This window comes from Balaenoptera musculus, chromosome 5 (assembly GCF_009873245.2).
Source record: "Balaenoptera musculus isolate JJ_BM4_2016_0621 chromosome 5, mBalMus1.pri.v3, whole genome shotgun sequence".
Taxonomy (NCBI): Eukaryota; Metazoa; Chordata; class Mammalia; order Artiodactyla; family Balaenopteridae; genus Balaenoptera; species Balaenoptera musculus.
In genome coordinates this window covers 8,929,858-8,948,568 of record NC_045789.1, presented here as the reverse complement: position 1 = coordinate 8,948,568, position 18,711 = coordinate 8,929,858, and the positions used below count along the sequence as shown (strand labels likewise).

The window sequence follows — 18,711 nt, the reverse complement described above, 5'->3', positions numbered from 1 at the left end:
AAAATATATATTAGATATACAAAAGGTGTTAAGTGGTATTGCAATCATCTGACAAAGGAGATTATAAGGTGAGTACTGAGTTAAAGAAAAAGATTATCTTTTATTGATAAATGATACTTTACACAATGATATAACTATAATGAACTTTCATGTATTGAATAACAATATCAAGATATATAAAGCAATGTCTTCTAGTAATAGAAGGAGAATTACCAAAACCACAATAGCAGCTGGAAACAAATTTATACCTCTCAATCTTTGACAGAGAAAGAAGATAAAAATGATCTTGGGATATTAGGGGTTTTATATAGAACATACGACTTAATGTATTATATATCTATCAACCTTTATACTGTATCAAAAGAGCTCACATTCTTTTTCAAATATCCGTGGAAGATTTAAGAAAATTAATCATATTCTGGGCCACAAAGACAACACCAGTAAATCCCTAAAATTAAAAATCCACCAGGCAGGTGTCCTTATAAGGAGATGGCCATGTGAAGAAAGAGCGACACAGGGAGAACGCCCAGTGAAGATGAAGGATTGGAATGATCCCGCTACACGCCAAGGATACCAAAGAGTGCAGGTAAACTCTCACAAATGAGGAAGAGGCAAGGAAGGATGCCCTACAGGTTTCAGAGGGAGCACGGCCCTGCAGGCACCCTGATTTCAGACTTCTATCCTCCAGAACTGTGAGAGAATAAATTTTTGTTGTTTAAAGCCAAAAAAACAAAACAAACAAAAACCTCCAATACAAACAACCCCCTCCCAAAAAAGCCCCCCAAACTAACCAAACAATAGTTTTTAAACCACAAATGCAGAAAATTATTTTAAAAGGATGAACCAAGATAGATAAAACTGAACCATTTAGAAATTAAAAATATTTTTCTGTTAGTCACTCTTGGGCCAGCCAAAGAGGAAATCAAAACCGCAGCACAAATATAAATACACCAGATGTAGAGACAGTAGGACCAAGGTGCCTCGGTCCCAGTATTCTAGGTCATCTGCCACAGAGTGTCGCCATCACGTTGAACAGGAACCCTGACTTCTCTGCAAGCTCTGTGTTGTACGGTATCCGCACAGGGACACGGTGGAGATAAAATAGGAACAGATATCTGCAGGGATTCTACGAACTAAAAAGTGCGACATCAAGGCAAGGTGCTATTCAGAAACCAAAGAAAGTTGAGGCTTGCATTGCTTCAGTTGTCACATTAAGAAAAGTTCTGTTTGTGAACGAAAAGAAGTACGAGTGAACACGAGAGAAAAGGAAAATGGGCCAAGTGGCCGACACTTAGGGAGAATATCTATGTGCCACCTCTGAGATATGCCTGCCAGCAACCCTGGCTGCCCCCCGCCCCGGCCCCTGCACTGAGGGAGACAAGCGCGTGAACGTGTCTGCAATCCAGCGTGAGGGGCACCCACCATGGGAGGGGGCGGCTGATACAGGCCTCTCCGTAGATCTGGCTCTTGAGCTGACCTTGAAGGATGAGGAGGAACTAAACAGACTGACAGGAAAGGGACAGCACAGTCCAAGGCCTTTTTGAGACTCATAAGTAGTTTGATGTGGTGGAAGTACCAGATATTCACAGGTCGGAAGAAGTAAGCAAAGATCATACAGTGAAAGACTAGTCTATCATGTAAAGATTTCAAACTTTATCTCGAAGGTGAGGTGATGACAGCATGTCCGATGAAAAGAGTGACCTGATTTAATTTGGTTTCAGAGACAGCAGTCCGGAGCCAGTGCCTGGGAGTCCTAACGTCCAGACATCGGGTCCCATCCAGTCTGTGCTCCAATGGCATTCAGAGCCACTATCTTAAAATTTAAATAAATCTTACCACCCCATACTTAAAACCCTGGCTTCCCCTTACCGAAGCCTACCGGACCTGTAAGGTCTCTGACCCCTGACCTTATCTGACAGCACTCTCTCCAATCACTATCTTCACTCAGCTTCTGGAATGTTCTGAGCTCTTTCCTGCCTCAGAACATTCACCCACACAGTCCCCTCTTCAACTGACTGGCTCCCATTCTTGCTTCAGGCCTCAGAGAGGCCTTCTCTTCGGGGAATCCTCTTCCCCAGCTGTCTTCTTCCTCATCACTTACCACATCTAAGGCCAGGGCTATGTATGTTCTTAATTAAATTACTCAACAGTCCATTGAATCAATAAATGAATAATCCAGGAGAGAGACAATAAAGGTTAAAAAGAGGGACAACAGCAATCTACAAAAGAAGACAGATTTGAGAGGCACTACAGAGGAAGAAGTACGTGGAATGATCCCACGAGAGGAGAGAGAGAAAGCATCTAGGATGATGCCCAGGTCTGGGGAGAGGCATTCACGGGGGTGACGTTAATAGTAACCCAGATAGAGAACGTGAGCAAAGCATGTTTGGATGGACAGGATGAGTCCAGGTTGAGAAATGTTAAGGGTGCCCCTGAGATGCACCGGTGGAGAGGTCCAGTAAAAGCTGGCACAAGATCTGTGGTCCATGAGAGGTCGAGAGGGACTTGGGAGCACCAGCGTACAGGACCAGTTGAAGCTGCAGGAAAGATCCCTTGAAGAGAAAGCCAGAGGCCCAGTCACAGAGAGCCCTCTGTCTAAACACATTTCAGAAAGAAAAAAATGAAGAAAGTGAATAGAGTAAGGAGGAGTGCAGGAAGAGAGAGAGTCACAGAAGCCAGAGAGGGGAGTTTGCAGAATGCCAAATGTCTCGAGAGAAAGGCTAAAAGGAGCCCATAAAATTTGGCAATTAAGACGTCCCTGGTGACCTGCGTGAGGGCCTTTCAGCAGGCAGAGTGAGGCTGCAGAATAAACCAGAGAGGCGAATTAAAGTTACTAACACTCCCAAATATTTTAACGCAGTTTTGGTTAAAATTCAAAGGTGGGCTTCCCTGGTGGCGCAGTGGTTGAGAATCTGCCTGCCAATGCAGGGGACGCGGGTTCGAGCCCTGGTCTGGGAAGATCCCACATGCCGCGGAGCAACTGGGCCCGTGAGCCACAACTACTGAGCCTGCACATCTGGAGCCTGTGCTCCGCAACAAGAGAGGCCGCGATAGTGAGAGGCCCGCGCACCGCGATGAAGAGTGGCCCCCGCTCGCCGCAACTAGAGAAAGCCCTCGCACAGAAATGAAGACCCAACACAGCCAAAAATAAATAAATAAATAAATAATAATTAAAGGTGTTAATAATTAAAAAAAAAAATTCAAAGGTAAGTAACAAGTTGTGATGGAAATCTTTGAGGGATAGAGGTTGTCAACACAAGTGCTTTTGTGAATGCCTGCCTGTATTAAGTAGTGTAATTTTTGTTTTAAAACAAGAGAGAAGAGCATGTGATATTTACACAGAAGTTACCACGAAGAAATAAAGAGAAAGCTATGCACGTGGAGTGAAGGCCATGTGTAAAGTAATATTTATATGTGAATCTACCTTTCTTGTTATTGTAGGTTTTGTCCAGTACTGAAAAGGACAGAGAGCTTTCCAGCCATAGCTGGTCTTTAGCAGTTCCTTCCACGGACTGTAGCCTGTGAACTTAAGACTGCACGTGTTTGTGGGGGAAGCTCTGTGGGGAGATGAATGTCTGTCACCAGAAAAGGAAGTAGCTCCCCCAGTGTGATGATTAACCCACTGCCTTTGACTTCACTGACCTGGTTATCAACGATTAACCTGCATGGATTCCCTTACAAATTCAGAAAACGATCTCTATGCTATCATCCTTGCAAGATTTTTACAGGTAAAATAAAATATTAATTTCTTTTTTATTGACATATGATTGACATACAACATGGTGTCAGTTTAAGGTGTACAAAGTGTGGACCTGATACTATTCATTTCTCTGTTTAGAATACAAGGCAAAGTCTCCTTCCAGAGATAAAGAAATGGAGATTCATAGGTTTCTTCTTAAAAGAGCTCTTCCTGTCCTAGGACATACCATGCTGCATTATGATTATGTTGTTTCTTTCTCCATTTTCATAACTTCTTTGGATACTAGTGAGTTTAAGGTTAAAGACTTTCCCACACTAATCGACTGTATTTTCTATGCTGTGAAAGGTGTTATACTTTCTATTCTGTGAAATATTTACTGAAGTCTTGGTGTTTTTCTCAGTGATTTGTGGTTCCAAATGTGTTAAAATATTAATTTTTTGTCGTATTTCTTGTAAGTATGCTTTACAATTGTTTTCTGCCTTTTAATTTTGTCTATTTCTTTGACACATAGAAATATTACATTTCTACGATGCTGACTGAACTTTTTGTGTGTGATTTCTATTATTATGTGTAAGCACAGAAGATCTGAGCAATTTTATAGAATGAGTAGAGAGAGCAGAAAAAAAGAAGTGGCAACTATATTTTTATCATAGATTCACCGAAGACTTTCCTTTGTCTTTCACAGAGATCTACTATAATTCGATTTATTCCTTTCTTTAACTTCAGCATCTAACTCACACAGAGAAATACCATTACTATTTATAGCTGTAACCCATATATAAGTAAGTACTCTAATGATAAATTCATAGCAACCTTAGGTTTTAAGTAAGAATAAATGCTAAATTACAGGGAAAGTGGGATTACTTAGTTTCCATGGTATTCTGTCCTCTTGGTGAAGGAGACTGCTTTTAAAGCCACAGGGACGAGAACCAACACTGATAAGATGGAAAATAAGCTTTTATTTATTTATTTATTTTTGGCTGTGTTGGGTCTTCGTTGCTGCGTGCAGGCTTTCTCTAGTTGTGGCGAGTGGGAACTACTCTTCGTTGTGGTGCACGGGCTCTAGGCGCGCGGGCTTCAGTAGTTGCGGCTCGCGGGCTCTAGAGCGCAGGCTCAGTAGTTGTGGCTCAGAGGCTTAGTTGCTCCGCGGCATGTGGGATCTTCCCAGACCAGGGCTCGAACCCATGTCCCCTGCATTGGCAGGCGGATTCTTAACCACTGCGCCACCAGGGAAGTCCAGAAAATAAGCTCTTGATGGGCACTTAGCTGCTCCAAATGAATGTCCAAACAATTTGAACCTATAATTCTTAGAACCAACTGATGAGAGAATTCAGACATTGTCAACAATCGTCGGGACAAATTTGCTCTTATTACTATTATATGACAGACAGCATCCTAGGATCTTTTCGTGTATGATTCCTAATCCCCACAGAATCTTTCAAAATAAGTATTTTACAGAGGAGAAGACAAAGGCTCAGAAAGGTTAACTAACTTGCTTGAGTGGACCTAGTGTGTAAGTGGTAGAACTGGGATTTGAACTCAGATCTCTGTGATGCCAAAAAATCTATACTTTTCCTACTATGTCAGGCTGCTTTCAGAACCCTATCTACTTCATATAAAGTATTTCTAATATCCAAGGCACAGGGATAAGTATTTATCTCATTTACCCACAAAGCAATGAGCTTGATATTATCAGTCATTTGATGTTGACATTGCTGAGAAGACTTTAAAACTGGTAATTAAAAAGATGGTTTTTGAACGATGGGGAAAGGACTCAATCACTAGGAGCCAGCAAGGCTTTCCTAGAGGTAAATCATGCCTGCTTATCCTTTTTAACTCGGTCAGCAGCTGATAGATTAGCTAACAGGTCAGAAGAACGGTGGAGTTATTCAGACAGGCATTTGAAAAAAATCCTTCTTATCCTATTTCACGAATAGTCTGAGCTAGATGATAATATAATTCAGTAAACTCCACCCAAAGACCTTTGACTAAACGGACTGATGTTCTTAGATCAATCCTTTTTGATTTATTGATTTACTAGGATAAGGACCTGGATGGTATCAACTCTGCTGACGTTATGAAGCTGAGGGGGATAGCCGATATATGAGGTGGATGAATCCAGATGCAAGATAATTTCACTAGATTGGAATGATGAGTAGATCACCATGAGTTGAAATTGAACAGAGCTGAAAGGGAAGGCCTGCATTATGTTCCAGGAAAATGTACTCAGATACTAGCTGGGGAACACAGTGCTTTATAAGCTTTTGGTGAAGAGACTAAGGAATGAGGTATATGAAGGGTCAGGCAATGGTAGAATGCATGGACCACAGTGTAGTATCTGGATGAGGATGCTCATGGCCCCACTGCTCCACTCTTTCATGATGAGGCTCCTGCTGCACATTCAAAGGGACTCTGATACACAGAAGACCCCAAGTAGCCAAAGCAATCTTGCGAAAGAAAAACGGAGCTGGAGGAATCGGGCTCCCTGACTTCAGACTATGCTACAAAGCTACAGTAATCAAGACAGTATGGTACTGGCACAAAAACAGAAATACAGATCAATGGAACAGGAGAGAAAGCCCACAGATAAACCCACGCACATATGGTCAGCTTATCTTTGATAAAGGAGTCAAGAATATACAATGGAGAAAAGACAGCCTCTTCAATAAGTGGTGCTGGGAAAACTGGACAGCTACCTGTAAAAGAATGACATTAGAACACTCCCTAACACCATACCCAAAAATAAACTCAAAATGGATTAAAGACCTAAATGTAAGGCCAGACACTATCAAACTCTTAGAGGAAAACATAGGCAGAACACTCTATGACATAAATCACAGCAAGATCCTTTTTGACCCACCTCCTAAAGAAATGGAAATAAAAACAAAAAGAAACAAATGGGACCTAATGAAACTTAAAAGCTTTTGCACAGCAAAGGAAACCATAAACAAGACCAAAAGACAACCCTCAGAATGGGAGAAGATATTTGCCAATGAAGAAACTGACAAAGGATTAATCTCCAAAATTTACATGCAGCTCATGCAGCTCAATATCAAAAAAAAAAACACAACCCAATCCAAAAATGGGCAGAAGACCTAAACAGACATATCTCCAAAGAAGATATACAGATTGCCAATAAATACATGAAAGAATGCTCAACATCACTAATCATTAGAGAAATGCAAAACAAAACTACAATGAGATATCATCTCACACCAGTCAGAATGGCTATCATCAAAAAACCCACAAACAATAAATGCTGGAGAGGGTGTGGAGAAAAGGGAACCCTCTTGCACTGTTTGTGGGAATGTAAATTGATACAGCCACTATGGAGAACAGTATGGAGGTTCCTTAAAAAACTAAAAATAGAACTACCATACGACCCAGCAATCCCACTACTGGGCATATACCCTGAGAAAACCATAATTCAAAAAGAGTCATGTACCACAATGTTCATTGCAGCTCTATTTACAATAGCCAGGACATGGAAGCAACCTAAGTGTCCATTGACAGATGAATGGATAAGGAAGATGTGGCACATATATACAATGGAATATTACTCAGCCATAAAAGGAAACGAAATTGAGTTATTTGTAGTGAGGTGGATGGACCTAGAGTCTGTCATACAGAGTGAAGTAAGTCAGAAAGAGAAAAACAAATACCGTATGCTAACACATATATATGGAATCTAAAAAACAAAACAAAACAAAAACAAACAAAAACGGTCATGAAGAACCTAGGGGCAAGACGGGAATAAAGACGCAGCTTAGGTGCACTGTTTATGAGAATATCAGAACCAGTTTATGTTTGTGGTTTTGGGAAAAATTTTTTGTGTTGGGGAGAATGTTGTGGAGGTGAGGGGGATTGAGTTGGCGGTTATTTTCTAATTTTTTTGGTGCATTTGGAAGAGTGACAATAAATGTGCCATAATAAAAAAAAAAAAGGGGGGGACTCTGATAAACTGGAGGGAGTTTCTATCAGGTGGGTTGTTCAAAGGCATGTCTCCGATCACATGATCAACAGCTAAGGGAACTGGAAAGGTTTAACCTAGAGAAGACTTGGAGGAGATTGAACGTCTGTCTCCAAACTTCTGATGGGTTAAACTGGAAGAGAGACATGGGAAAGGTCCCTGGTATTAGGTTGGCTTAGAGAGTAGAACTAAGAGGGGAAGTTAGATGAGGACAGACTTTGATTTGCATAAGGAAGAACTTTCTAACACAGCCATAGAAAAATAAAATGAACTATTTCAAAGGAGTCAGTCCCTTAACCTGGAACTCTTGCTCAATTGGAGGCAGGATGACTGACCTTTTGGGAAGGATGTTGCAGGGGGGAATTTTAGCATTCAGTGGAGGTTCGATCCATGACTGCCAAGATTCCTTCTTACCCAGAGATTCTACAATATTTTGAAAAAAAAACTTTGCCTATGTAAAAAATGTAGCTGATATAAGAAGAAAAAATGTGATTAGTGTGAAAAAGAACAAGAAGCATAAAAATTCTAAAATAAACAAGAAAACACTAGTTAGTTATATGACAAGCTTGTTTCCTAAAACTCTAGCTATTCAGTTTATTTATCTGGCCTAGTTCCCAAACCTTGTCAGTGCATCTGAAAATTCACTTCTCTGGGCCATATCTGGAAGGCTTTGATTTAGTAGATCCAGGCAAACTGTAATTATAAAAAAAATTCTCTTGGTGATTCTGATGTTCAGGCAATTTTGGGGAACACTGAAATTTTAGACTTGTAGGAGTGCTTATATTTTGCATAAAATCTACGTATGAATGTATGTGTCATGCTCGAAAAAAATTAGTAATAATAATGATTCTAATCTACCTGTTAAAATTTAAGGCCACTGAAGTTTAATATTTAAGCACCATTTCTACGCTGGAAGCAAACGTGACTTCAGCATTTACTCTAAGTTCTAACAGCTTAGAACATAAAAGTTAAAAAATATCACATCTCTTGCTTAATAACCTTTAATGTACTGAATAGATCATTTCTAGGTTTTCAGCATTTCTTAGATAACATGCTTTTAAAAGTAATGAGAGATTCCTTCCTAAACAAACAACAGAAAAGTTCAGAAAATTAGGAAGAAAAAAGCAAGAAAACGAATGCTGTTCATACATATATACTTTTTAGCTTAAATAACTTCTTTTTTTTTCTTTTTCTTAAGTTCCCACTTGGATAGTCAAATTCTCAGAAAATGTGAGAAGAAGTCATGCCCTGTTTGAGGCTCATTAAGAGCTTACCAGTATTAGTAAAAACCAGTGTGGGGATATTAAATAAATCAATATTCAATTTCTTAAAATTACTTAAAATTTCTTAAAATTACAAATATCAAAAGCTTAAATGTTTCCTTAATCTTTTATGTTCAACGTACACATCTTATAAATCTAGTAAACAAAAAACATTTTTAAAGGAAGCTTTTAGCACTTAGTCAATTAAATTCAAGGTGGTCAATATTAATGTAATAAGAATGGCATTATTAAAGTATTGATTAAATCATGACTCTCTCCATTTACAAAGAAGGGAACTCTTTCCAAGGCTGATGTTGCTTTTTAAGCATTCCCAAGTGTACACTGTAAGAACAAACTCCTTTCCCTGAGGAATACGCTAAGAGGTCCTGGTGGTCATAAATCTGCTTCCTGTCTGTTCTCATAAAGGGCTTTAGAGAGGACACGACAGAACTCCATCATCCAATAGCCTTTGATTCAGAGGATTAAGTCCATTGCCCATGACCTTCTGGACTTTGAGGCAAACGGCTTCTAAGACTTGTTTCTGGCTAAGGCATCCCTCCCCTCCCAGACAATGCAGGAATGTATTGAAAGAAGAAAGGAAAAAGAAAACAGAAAGAGATGAGTCTGCAGTAAGTTTCCTACAGAGTAAAAATCTACGATTATTGAAGATTTGGAAGAAACGATTAGTTAGAATGAAGGCATCCACGCAACACATCCGAATCCAAAAAAAGGGGACTTTTAAGTATAAATAGCCATAAAAGCAATATTAGGTGACATTATTTGTATTTTCTGAGAGTTAAACTTGGAAAATATTTCCTGTGTACACTTTACATTAATTGATGTAATAATAGTGATGCTGTAATTATTGTTAAGAATCTAACACAAAAATCCTTTTACTTGGTTACTTGGTGTCTGGGCAGGTTGCCCTGTGCATCTCATAGTGAAAATGGTCACAACTGACAACGAACTGGCCAATCAAATAACGCCGAATTTTGATCAATGTTTACCAGAGGAGAGAGGAGAGCTTTACCAAATTGTAAATTGGAATTGATAACAGAGAAGAGAACTTGTGAATTAACTGTTACTGGTGCATCTACAGTTCCTCTTAATCATGATTTTGACAGGTCAAATATTTTCAAAACTTTTCCTCTAGTGGAAGAAAATGTTCTACTTACAGATGCACAAGACTATGAGAAAAAGGAGATATGTGGCCAGTTCCCGTAAAACGCTTTTAAGGTATTTCTCTCGGTCAGTGCTGCTTTCCTCCATGAGTCTTGTTCCCCAGAGACCTTTAAAAGAGTAATAAAAGATGTCATTTTATTTAAAAAAAGTCTCATGAATGGCAAAAGGAAAAACACATAAAAAACAGTATACCTTTAAGGGAGATTCTCCTGTATTTTTTTTTAGCATGCTCTAAAGGCAACCGAGAAATGGTTTTAGCAGGAGTACCTTTAATTTAGGAATACATCAGCCTCTACTATCCCCCAACATGTGCAAAACACAAGGCAATGATCTGATCATTGTCTAAACTCCCAACCTCATTAGAAAATACCTTAGTAAAAATTTAGAAAGAGAAGAGGAAATTTAGGTTTAATAATTATGCAAGCACATCAGTCCTTCCTATATGCGGGAGGAATTACCCTGTTACTAAATTAATTATCCTCGTTAGTACATGATGTAACACTGCAAACGATACTTTTTAGGTCACCCCTGATGAAAAGAGGTCCTGGCTGGAGCACCATTTCATTATGGAAACATCTATCAAGCTTCTAGCACGCTGGTGTAAAATCTCTGCTCTGTACCCATTTTTGCCTTTTAAGAAATTCAGTGCTGACTGATTACACTAAACATGCTTAGCTGAACAGTTTTTTTAAATGCCAATTAACGTATGCTTTTTAAATTAAAAGCAACAAACTCATCCGCCTTCTCTCTCTCTTTGGAGAAAGGGTAAAAGCAGCAACTGTGCCCCATATTCCAGCAGATGGAAAAAGCGTTGGGCCGGCTGAGCGAAGATGACATAAGCCGTGGTGAGCTGGCTGGAGAGAGATCCCACAGTTGTGGACGCAGACAGCAGACAGACATGGTGGCCGTCCAAACCCCCGCTATTGAACAGTGTGGTCAAGTCACATTGCTGGTTACTTGGAAGAGCCTTAGTGTTTTCCAAAAAAGACAAACCTCTCAGTTCTTTCTGTTAGATTAGGTCAGCTGTTAATGGCAAATTGCCTCACACTTCTATCCCACAGACTTTAACCCCTTCCATCACAGAAACTCACAGAGCCACTGATGCCACAATCCAGCCACACAGAGAACAAGGGGAAAATGGTATATGGTCTTGCACTTGGAAGAGATGACTTCATTGCTAGTGTTTATGTACTTTTTAAGTCTTATAATCATACATTAGTTCTACTCCTAAATTGGGGTATTTCATTTCCTTTTCTTCTTTTCTCCCGAATTTCCTTTAGGAAAAATCAGCATCTGCCCTCAAAGACACTGGGTTACGCGTCCTAGGTTTCACCACGCCGAAAGGGGAGCATGACTTATGACCAGGTTTGCTTCTGCCAACACCTGGTGGTTGTCAGGGGATTACTCACTCAGAAGAAATGCCCCAAGCAGAATGTTTGCTCGCTGAAACTCCATCATAGTAAAGAATTATTACGAACTTAGATGACATGGAAAATTGCAGCTCAGAATAACACAGAGGCAACCAAATATTAGGCTCGGTAGCCCTGGACAAAACCACACCATTTCTCTGGGCGTATTTCTTTTGGAGGCCAGGCCTAAAATATACACATAAGTGGAAATTGCTAGTCCCTTGACCATCCGGAGAGACTGCTGCCTTGTCTCACTTGGTCAGTGATTTCACTCTTTCCCATGGTTTATAAACAATTATGCACGAAGGAAAAGTCATGGTTCTTAATATTTGCAAATGGTTTTGCTTGACCTATAAACAGAAAACACCAAACTCCTATCAAATTTTCTTCAGGCTACATTTGCAATGGTCTATGGCAATTTAATTCTAGCCCTTGAAGGAAACATTTCAAATGAAAAGAAACAAGCCCTTTTATTTATATTGTATGTGAGTATATTTCTATGCATTTCCTTTTTTCTAAATTTCTCTAGCTACCTCCTCAAATACTTATTGCTTTACAAATGTCATCCAGTTTCCCCGCTGGGTGTGTATGTAGTAGGGTCAGTCTCAGGATACAGGGATCCCTTCACATCCTGATGGGTGAGAAATGCTGCATCCACAAATGGAAAAAACAGCTGTCCTGTAGCCAACTACTTCCCATGTTTACTTATCATCAGGGATGACAGAATAAGAATGGTGAAGGGCAGCGTTCACGTCCAAAATGGGAGCATTCTTCAAAAACAACTGTTGTCTTTTCCCGCCATCATCCCAGCTGCGGAGGGCGTACCTCCAGCCGCTCACGTTCAGTACATAACGTGTCTCCATCTGTTAGGAGAACATGATATGAGGGGACACGGGACAATATGCAATTTCCTTCCTGTGTAAGAAGGTGCTTAGTCAACGCCAGAGCCCAAAGTCAGAGCACATCACCTCAACAATAAGTGTTACTTATTAATATGCATATGGGAGAATGCTGAGATGGGTCATCCAAAACACCAAAAAGGTCTCTAACATAAATAACTGACTTTGGAAAAAAATGCCATTTTGCAACTCTTTTATCCAAATGCTTCCAAACCCTTTTTATTTTGCAATATATAAAAAAAAAATCACAAAGAGAGAACGATATAATGAACTCCCGTGTATCCCTCACCCAGCTTCAACAGTAATCAACCCAACACCAACCTTGATTCATGGAAACCCTCACCCACTCGTCGATTACTTTGAAGCTAATTCCAGCGGCTGTATCATTTCACCTGTTAATATCTCAGTTCCTGGTAAAAACAATTCAGTGTGGCTCTTTTGCCTCACATCAACCCTGTCCCACCTGAAATACACTAACCCACTATGACTCACTGATCCTGACGAGGTACAGTGTGGGGGTCTGGAAACCAAGCTGTGTTCAAATGAAGGGTCAGCCCCTTAGGAGCTGTGAGACCTTACCTAACGCCATGAGCCTCCACTTCCTCGTCTGGAAATGAGGTAAGAGTACCTCTCTGTGGGGTTGTTCTGGGAATTAGAAATACTATGTGCACAGCAATACAGTGGCGGGAAGAGGCCCTTTTATGGCTTCAGAAACAGGTCCAAATCTGAAATGTCCTACTTCTGACGCCTGGTTGGTCCAGATTTGAGAATGGTGTGGAGACCCAAATCCATATGGACTTTGAAGTCATTGTGGATAGCCTGATCAAATTCTCATTGCACTCACATCATAAAAGAATCCTGTTTTTGTGCTTAGACACATGTGGGCCTTGCTTAGGAAGATAAATACAATCCTTCTTCATAGTGATTTGAATTGCAGGGACACCTTCAGAAAGGGAAGTGACTTTTTACTATTGGTCCGTTTTCTACAGAATAGTCAGTTGCCACCTTATGATACTGACGCTTGAATCTCAAATTTCTTAGGCAGCCCCCTCCTGAGACGCAGACGGGTATGCGCCACAGCTAATGGCCAGATCTACCTGCATATTCCACAGACAACTCACACTCACATGCCCCAAACTGAGGTTTCTCTTTTTTTCCTTTCCTAGAAACCTATTTGCCCTGTGTGGGTTAATGGTACCAACCCAGAAACATGGGTTTCATCCTAGAATAGGCCCTTTTCATAGCCCTCACATGGAGTTGGTCCACAATTCTGATGGTTTCTTTCATCTAGCGTTCTTCCATCCCAGCTCACAATCCTCAGTTGTACTGAGGATTGTCAGTGCAACTGACACTTCTTTATCACCTTTGTCACTTTATTCTGACCTATTCTCCCAGCATTTGGCACTATCCACCTCACCCCATTCTCTACATTCTTGCTAGAATCATCTTCAGATTGGCATGATATCATATCAGCCCCCTGCTTGAAGCCCTCACTGACTCTGCCTACAGGAAAAAGTACCAATGAGCTACAGGCTTGCTTGGTCTTTCTTCTCTATTTTTCCCTCCTCCAACTCCCCCCTGAATCCTTCAAAACATAACTCAAGATTCACTTCTTCTAACCTCCCCAGGTAGAGCTGGTCCTCTCTTCTTTGGGTCTCTCCCACACCTGGGACCTGGCGTTGTAATGATTTACTTACACTTCTCACCCCCCCCGCTAAACTCTAAACTCTTTGGGAGTTGGGATCTTGTATTATTCATCTCTGTATCCCTAGTACCTACCACAAGGGAGATGCTCAATAAATGTTTGTTGACTGCACAAATTCTGTTACTAGCATGGCCTTATCACACCTCTCAGAGTGGCAACCCTCCCTCAAAAAAAATCTCCATGCAATGAAAATACAAAATCTCATTTGTTCACAATTATAGTGCAAATAAAAAGGGAAAAGGAAGCAATTATGGAGTGAGGGTTGGATTAAAAATAAAGGGAAAGTCATAATAGCCAAAAGGTAGAAACAACCCCAGTGTCCATCAACTGATGAATGGGTAAACAAAATGTGGTATATACATACAACGGAATACTATTCAGTCATCAAAAATGAATGAAGTTCAGATACATGCTACAACATGGATAAACCTCGAAAACATTATACTAAGTGAAATAAGCCAGATGTGAAAGGACAAATACTGCGTGATTCCACTAATATGAGGTACCCAGTATAGGAAAATGCATAGAGTCGGAAAGCGGAAGAGGGGTCGGGGGTGCGGGGAAGAGGAGGGGAACTGGGAGTTAGTGTTTAATGGGTAAACCTTCTGTTTGGGATGATAAAGAAGTTCTGGATACGGACAGTGACGGTACAATACAGTGAATGGCAGAGGAGGTATCTATTTGTCACAGCAGCTTAGCCCACACTGACCAATACAGCCAGTCCTTTACGATTTCTCCAGGAAAACAAACAAAAAACCAACCAAGCACGTATGTCTGAAATAACGAACAGAAAGTGACTTTAGTAAACTGATGCATCCATAAAACACATTCAACTCTGGAAATTCAGAAAATATGACAACCCATGAAGAGTCTCAAATTTTCTCTCTGCATGAAGAAGCGTCTGCTAAGCCAAAAGTAAACCAGATCATTGGGCTGGAGATACCTTTCAGTCTCGGAGCAGCCTTTCAATCTTGCAGCCATCCTTTGCTTCTTCTGGCGCAGGCCTTCATCACCCCTTCACTGGCTGCCTCCTACCTGGTCCTCCTGCTTCCCTGTCTCCTTCTGCAAGCTCTCCTGCCCAGCACGCTGCGCGACTCAGATTCCCTTTCAACGTGCTCTGCCCCTGCTCAAAATTTTCCAACTGCTTCCTCATATTTAGGGGTGAATTCTTAATTCCTTAGTTAGACACAATGCTTCCCATAATCAGGCCTCAAACATTTCTTCGTTGCTATCTTACTCCCGGCTAAGAGGATAGATCTATTTAGCGTCCAAGGAGAGAAGTGACCATTTGCCGTCCAGCTCAGATTCGTGTCATTTAACGACAACACAGGGTACGCTGAAGCTAGAAGGGACCCTGAAGATTAGGTTCAACTCTTCCATTTTATAAATGAGGAACAGAGCCCGGGAAGTCTGAGTGAGTTACATAAAGTCACAAAGGTTGGAGACCTCCAGGGAAGCTCCTGACCACTTCAAATTTGAGTAATTGCTCCTACCTTTAGAAATTCCAAGTCACTCTCTCTTCTGACCCTGGGCACTACTTATACAATGCATATAAGATTTTTGTCATCGGTATCCCAAGAGGGGAAAAAAAAAAATCACAACTCATTCATGGTTATTCATTTCACTTTCCTGGGTTTCTGTCCCTAGGAAGATGGTGATCTGCTATTTTAGTTTTTTTTTTTTTTTTTTTGGTAGCACCTAGTATAGTCACTAATTATTTAACAAATGTTACTTAATAAGTGACAAGAATATCAATTATATTTCTTCATAAAAGAAATAAAATAAAATTTATTCTAAATTTTTCTGTAAAAATGATTTTCATGATTCTCTTCTTCTACTAATTAGACCATTGATAAGGTTTGACTAGAAGTTTTACCGTTACCTTATTCACTGTAAATTTTCTGAAACTTTTCTTTAAAAGAGATAAACTTATACATACACTCATATATTTCATTTCATTATATTCCATTATTGAGTTTACTCAAAGAACATTAAGTGTTATCAAATACTTAAACTGAGTTAACAGGATCATGACTTTCCATTATTTATTAACTTATAAGAAACTCCTCTCATTTCAGTGAATACTTTAAAAAGCACAATTAAAACAATTCAACAACCTTAAAAAAGTATGAGAGTTTTTTACTCATCTACTCACACAGGTTATTCAAAAAGGATCTTTTGGTCCCCACCATGCTCTGAATCAAATTAACTAGCATAATCACTGTGTAAGAGTACCAAAATGTACACTTTTAGAATTTATGATTTAATTTCTATTTATGAAGCACTCACAACATGGCAGAGACTTGCTACACGTTTTACGTTTCACCTCATTTAATCCTCCCAAGTCAAGAACTAAGTATTATGATTATCTCTTAAAAAAAAAAAATTCAAAAATGGGGGATCAGAGAGGTTAGGCAATTTGCTCCAGGTCATGTAGCCAATATGTGGTAGAACTGGGGTTCGGGTATAGGCCTGACTTGGTGTTAATCACGTTGCTGTAAAAACACCTGGATAGCTTTTGGTGCAAGATTTTCAAAACTGACAGGAAGAGAAGGGAAGGGAAATTTTCAAAAGAACTGAGAATGGAAAACTCTTAAAAGTAGAGGTTAAAGTCACTTGGATGGCAAGAGCCAATGCAACTCTTTTCCAAAGATGCCTCTGACAAAACTTTACAAAAACAGGATCCCATTTGCTCTTGGAAAATTTGTGTCCTCTTAATAGGTACTGGCAATTTTGAAAATTCCTTTCCTGCCTTTTGGAGAGCTGGGTGCACCGAACTCTGACACATTTCCACACAGCTGGTATCTGATGACCTCACTGTCTCATTGGAATTTCAAAGAACATTAACTTAGTTATTTAAAAACATACTTTCAAGTTTTTTAAACAACATTAGTATTTCCTTTGCAACTGTTTTAGCAAAATACCTAGACTTAGAAATGGACGAACAACTGTTTTCTTAGACAGTTTATCCTATTCGTGGTGTTCTTAACAGCTCCCTCTCCCCCAAACAACCAGACACCGCCAAAACAACATCAATGACTGTCCAATGACACTCCCTCCACAACTAGGACACTGTACTGCGTACCCTTTCCGGAAAGGAATAAGAGGCAATAGGGCATCCAGGACAGTGAAAGACCATGGGTACTAGCACACAAGTTTCGTTTTTATTTAGTGAAATTCGCAAATATGCAGTTGCAACCACCATTAGTTGCCTTAGAATAATTTTTTTCCCTACAAGGAAAAAAAAAAAAAATCTCCAGATGTACCCCTTCGCTCTAATACGGCTTTCACTTATTTCCAAAGGTAAACATAAGCTGACACATCTTTTAGAAGAAGGAGGTATCCAATAAATTTGCACCAACAAGGGCGCAGTGGAATTCCGTGCTGGGTACCGGAAATAGAACGGAATTAGCAGAGGTGCGGAAGACGCTTCCTAGGGAGGCGGGGACGCAATGGGAACGCGAGCGGGAGCCCCGGAGAGCTGCCCTCCGCGGGCGATGGCTCCGGCGGCGCCCGCACTTCTGGTTTGTGCATCAGCCGCCGAGGGTCGCGCTCTTACCTCGCAGCCCGCGAACCAGCCTCTCGGCCCAGGCCACTCGGGGCAGCTGCCCGTCCAGGGGGAGGTGGCGATGCAGCGGGTCCCCGCCGCCGCCGCCGCCGCCGGCCGGGCTGGGGCTCGGCGGGCCCTGGTCCTCTCGCTGGCGCCGCCTCCCGTTCGGAGGGCCCGCGCCGTGGTAGCCCCCCAGCCCCCGGCCCCGGGCGCCCACAGAGCTCACGGCCGAGGAGGCGACCGACCTCCGGCTGCCCGGGCGCCACTCTACGTCCATCTCCACCACCATTCCCCCTTCTTCTCCCTCCACCTCCTCTTCCTCCTCCTCCTCCTCGGCCTCGAAGCCCGGGTTGTCGCGGCTCCACGCCTGCCGCGAGCACGACGAGAGCGGAGGAGATGGGGAGGCCGAGGCTCCGGCCGGGGGGTCCCGCGCGGCCGCCTGCCGGATGCGCTCCATCTCGATCTCCAGGCCCCTCTGCTCGCGGAGGCCGCCCGGGCCGGCGAGGCCGGCGCCCGCGGCCCGCCCGCCCGCCATCAGCCGGCCCGGGCCCGCCGCTCGGGGCGCCGGCGTCCGCTTCGCGTCCCCGGGCTGCTGCGGCTGCACGCGGCTCGAGTTCACCATCGCGGTCACTGGCGCCCGGCGCGCCGTCGCCCCGTGCCGCGCTCGGCGCTGTCCGCCGCAGGAGCCATGTTCCTTTCTTCCCGGGGCCCGCCGCCTCCTGCTCTCCGCCCCCGAGCTCCCCAGAGTCCCGCGTCCCTCGCCCGCCCCCTCGGCCCGCCTCCCCCCGCCTCGCCTCGCCTCGCCTCGCCTCGCCCAGCGGCCGCGGCGCGCTGCAGGGGGAGGCGCGAGGCAGCCGCCCCCGCGGCCGGCGCGCTGGGCGAGCGGCGCCTGGGCCCGCGTCCCGAGTGCAGCCGGAGCCCGGGCGCCCCCATTGCGTTCGGGGGGAAGGGCTTCCGGAGCTGGCACTGCGTGCGCGACCCCGAGAGAGTGCTTGGGTCCCTGCTAGCCGCCAGCCACTTCTGCCTCGGTTGAC

General features: G+C 42.4%; 1 protein-coding gene across 1 annotated transcript in view; it reads right to left on the bottom strand.

The window, feature by feature from the left end:
* The window catches only part of PKD2 (polycystin 2, transient receptor potential cation channel), a 55,405-nt gene extending 37,000 nt beyond the window's left edge, over window positions 1–18,405 (bottom strand). Inside the window, exons 1-2 of the mRNA XM_036852874.1 lie at window positions 17,687–18,405; window positions 10,108–10,221 (exon numbers count right to left, since the gene is read on the bottom strand). Of these exons, the coding sequence (XP_036708769.1) occupies window positions 10,108–10,221; window positions 17,687–18,299 (727 nt within the window). The 5' untranslated portion in view covers window positions 18,300–18,405. The remainder of the gene's footprint in view (window positions 1–10,107; window positions 10,222–17,686) is intronic.
* Between the last annotated feature and the right edge of the window lie 306 nt (window positions 18,406–18,711).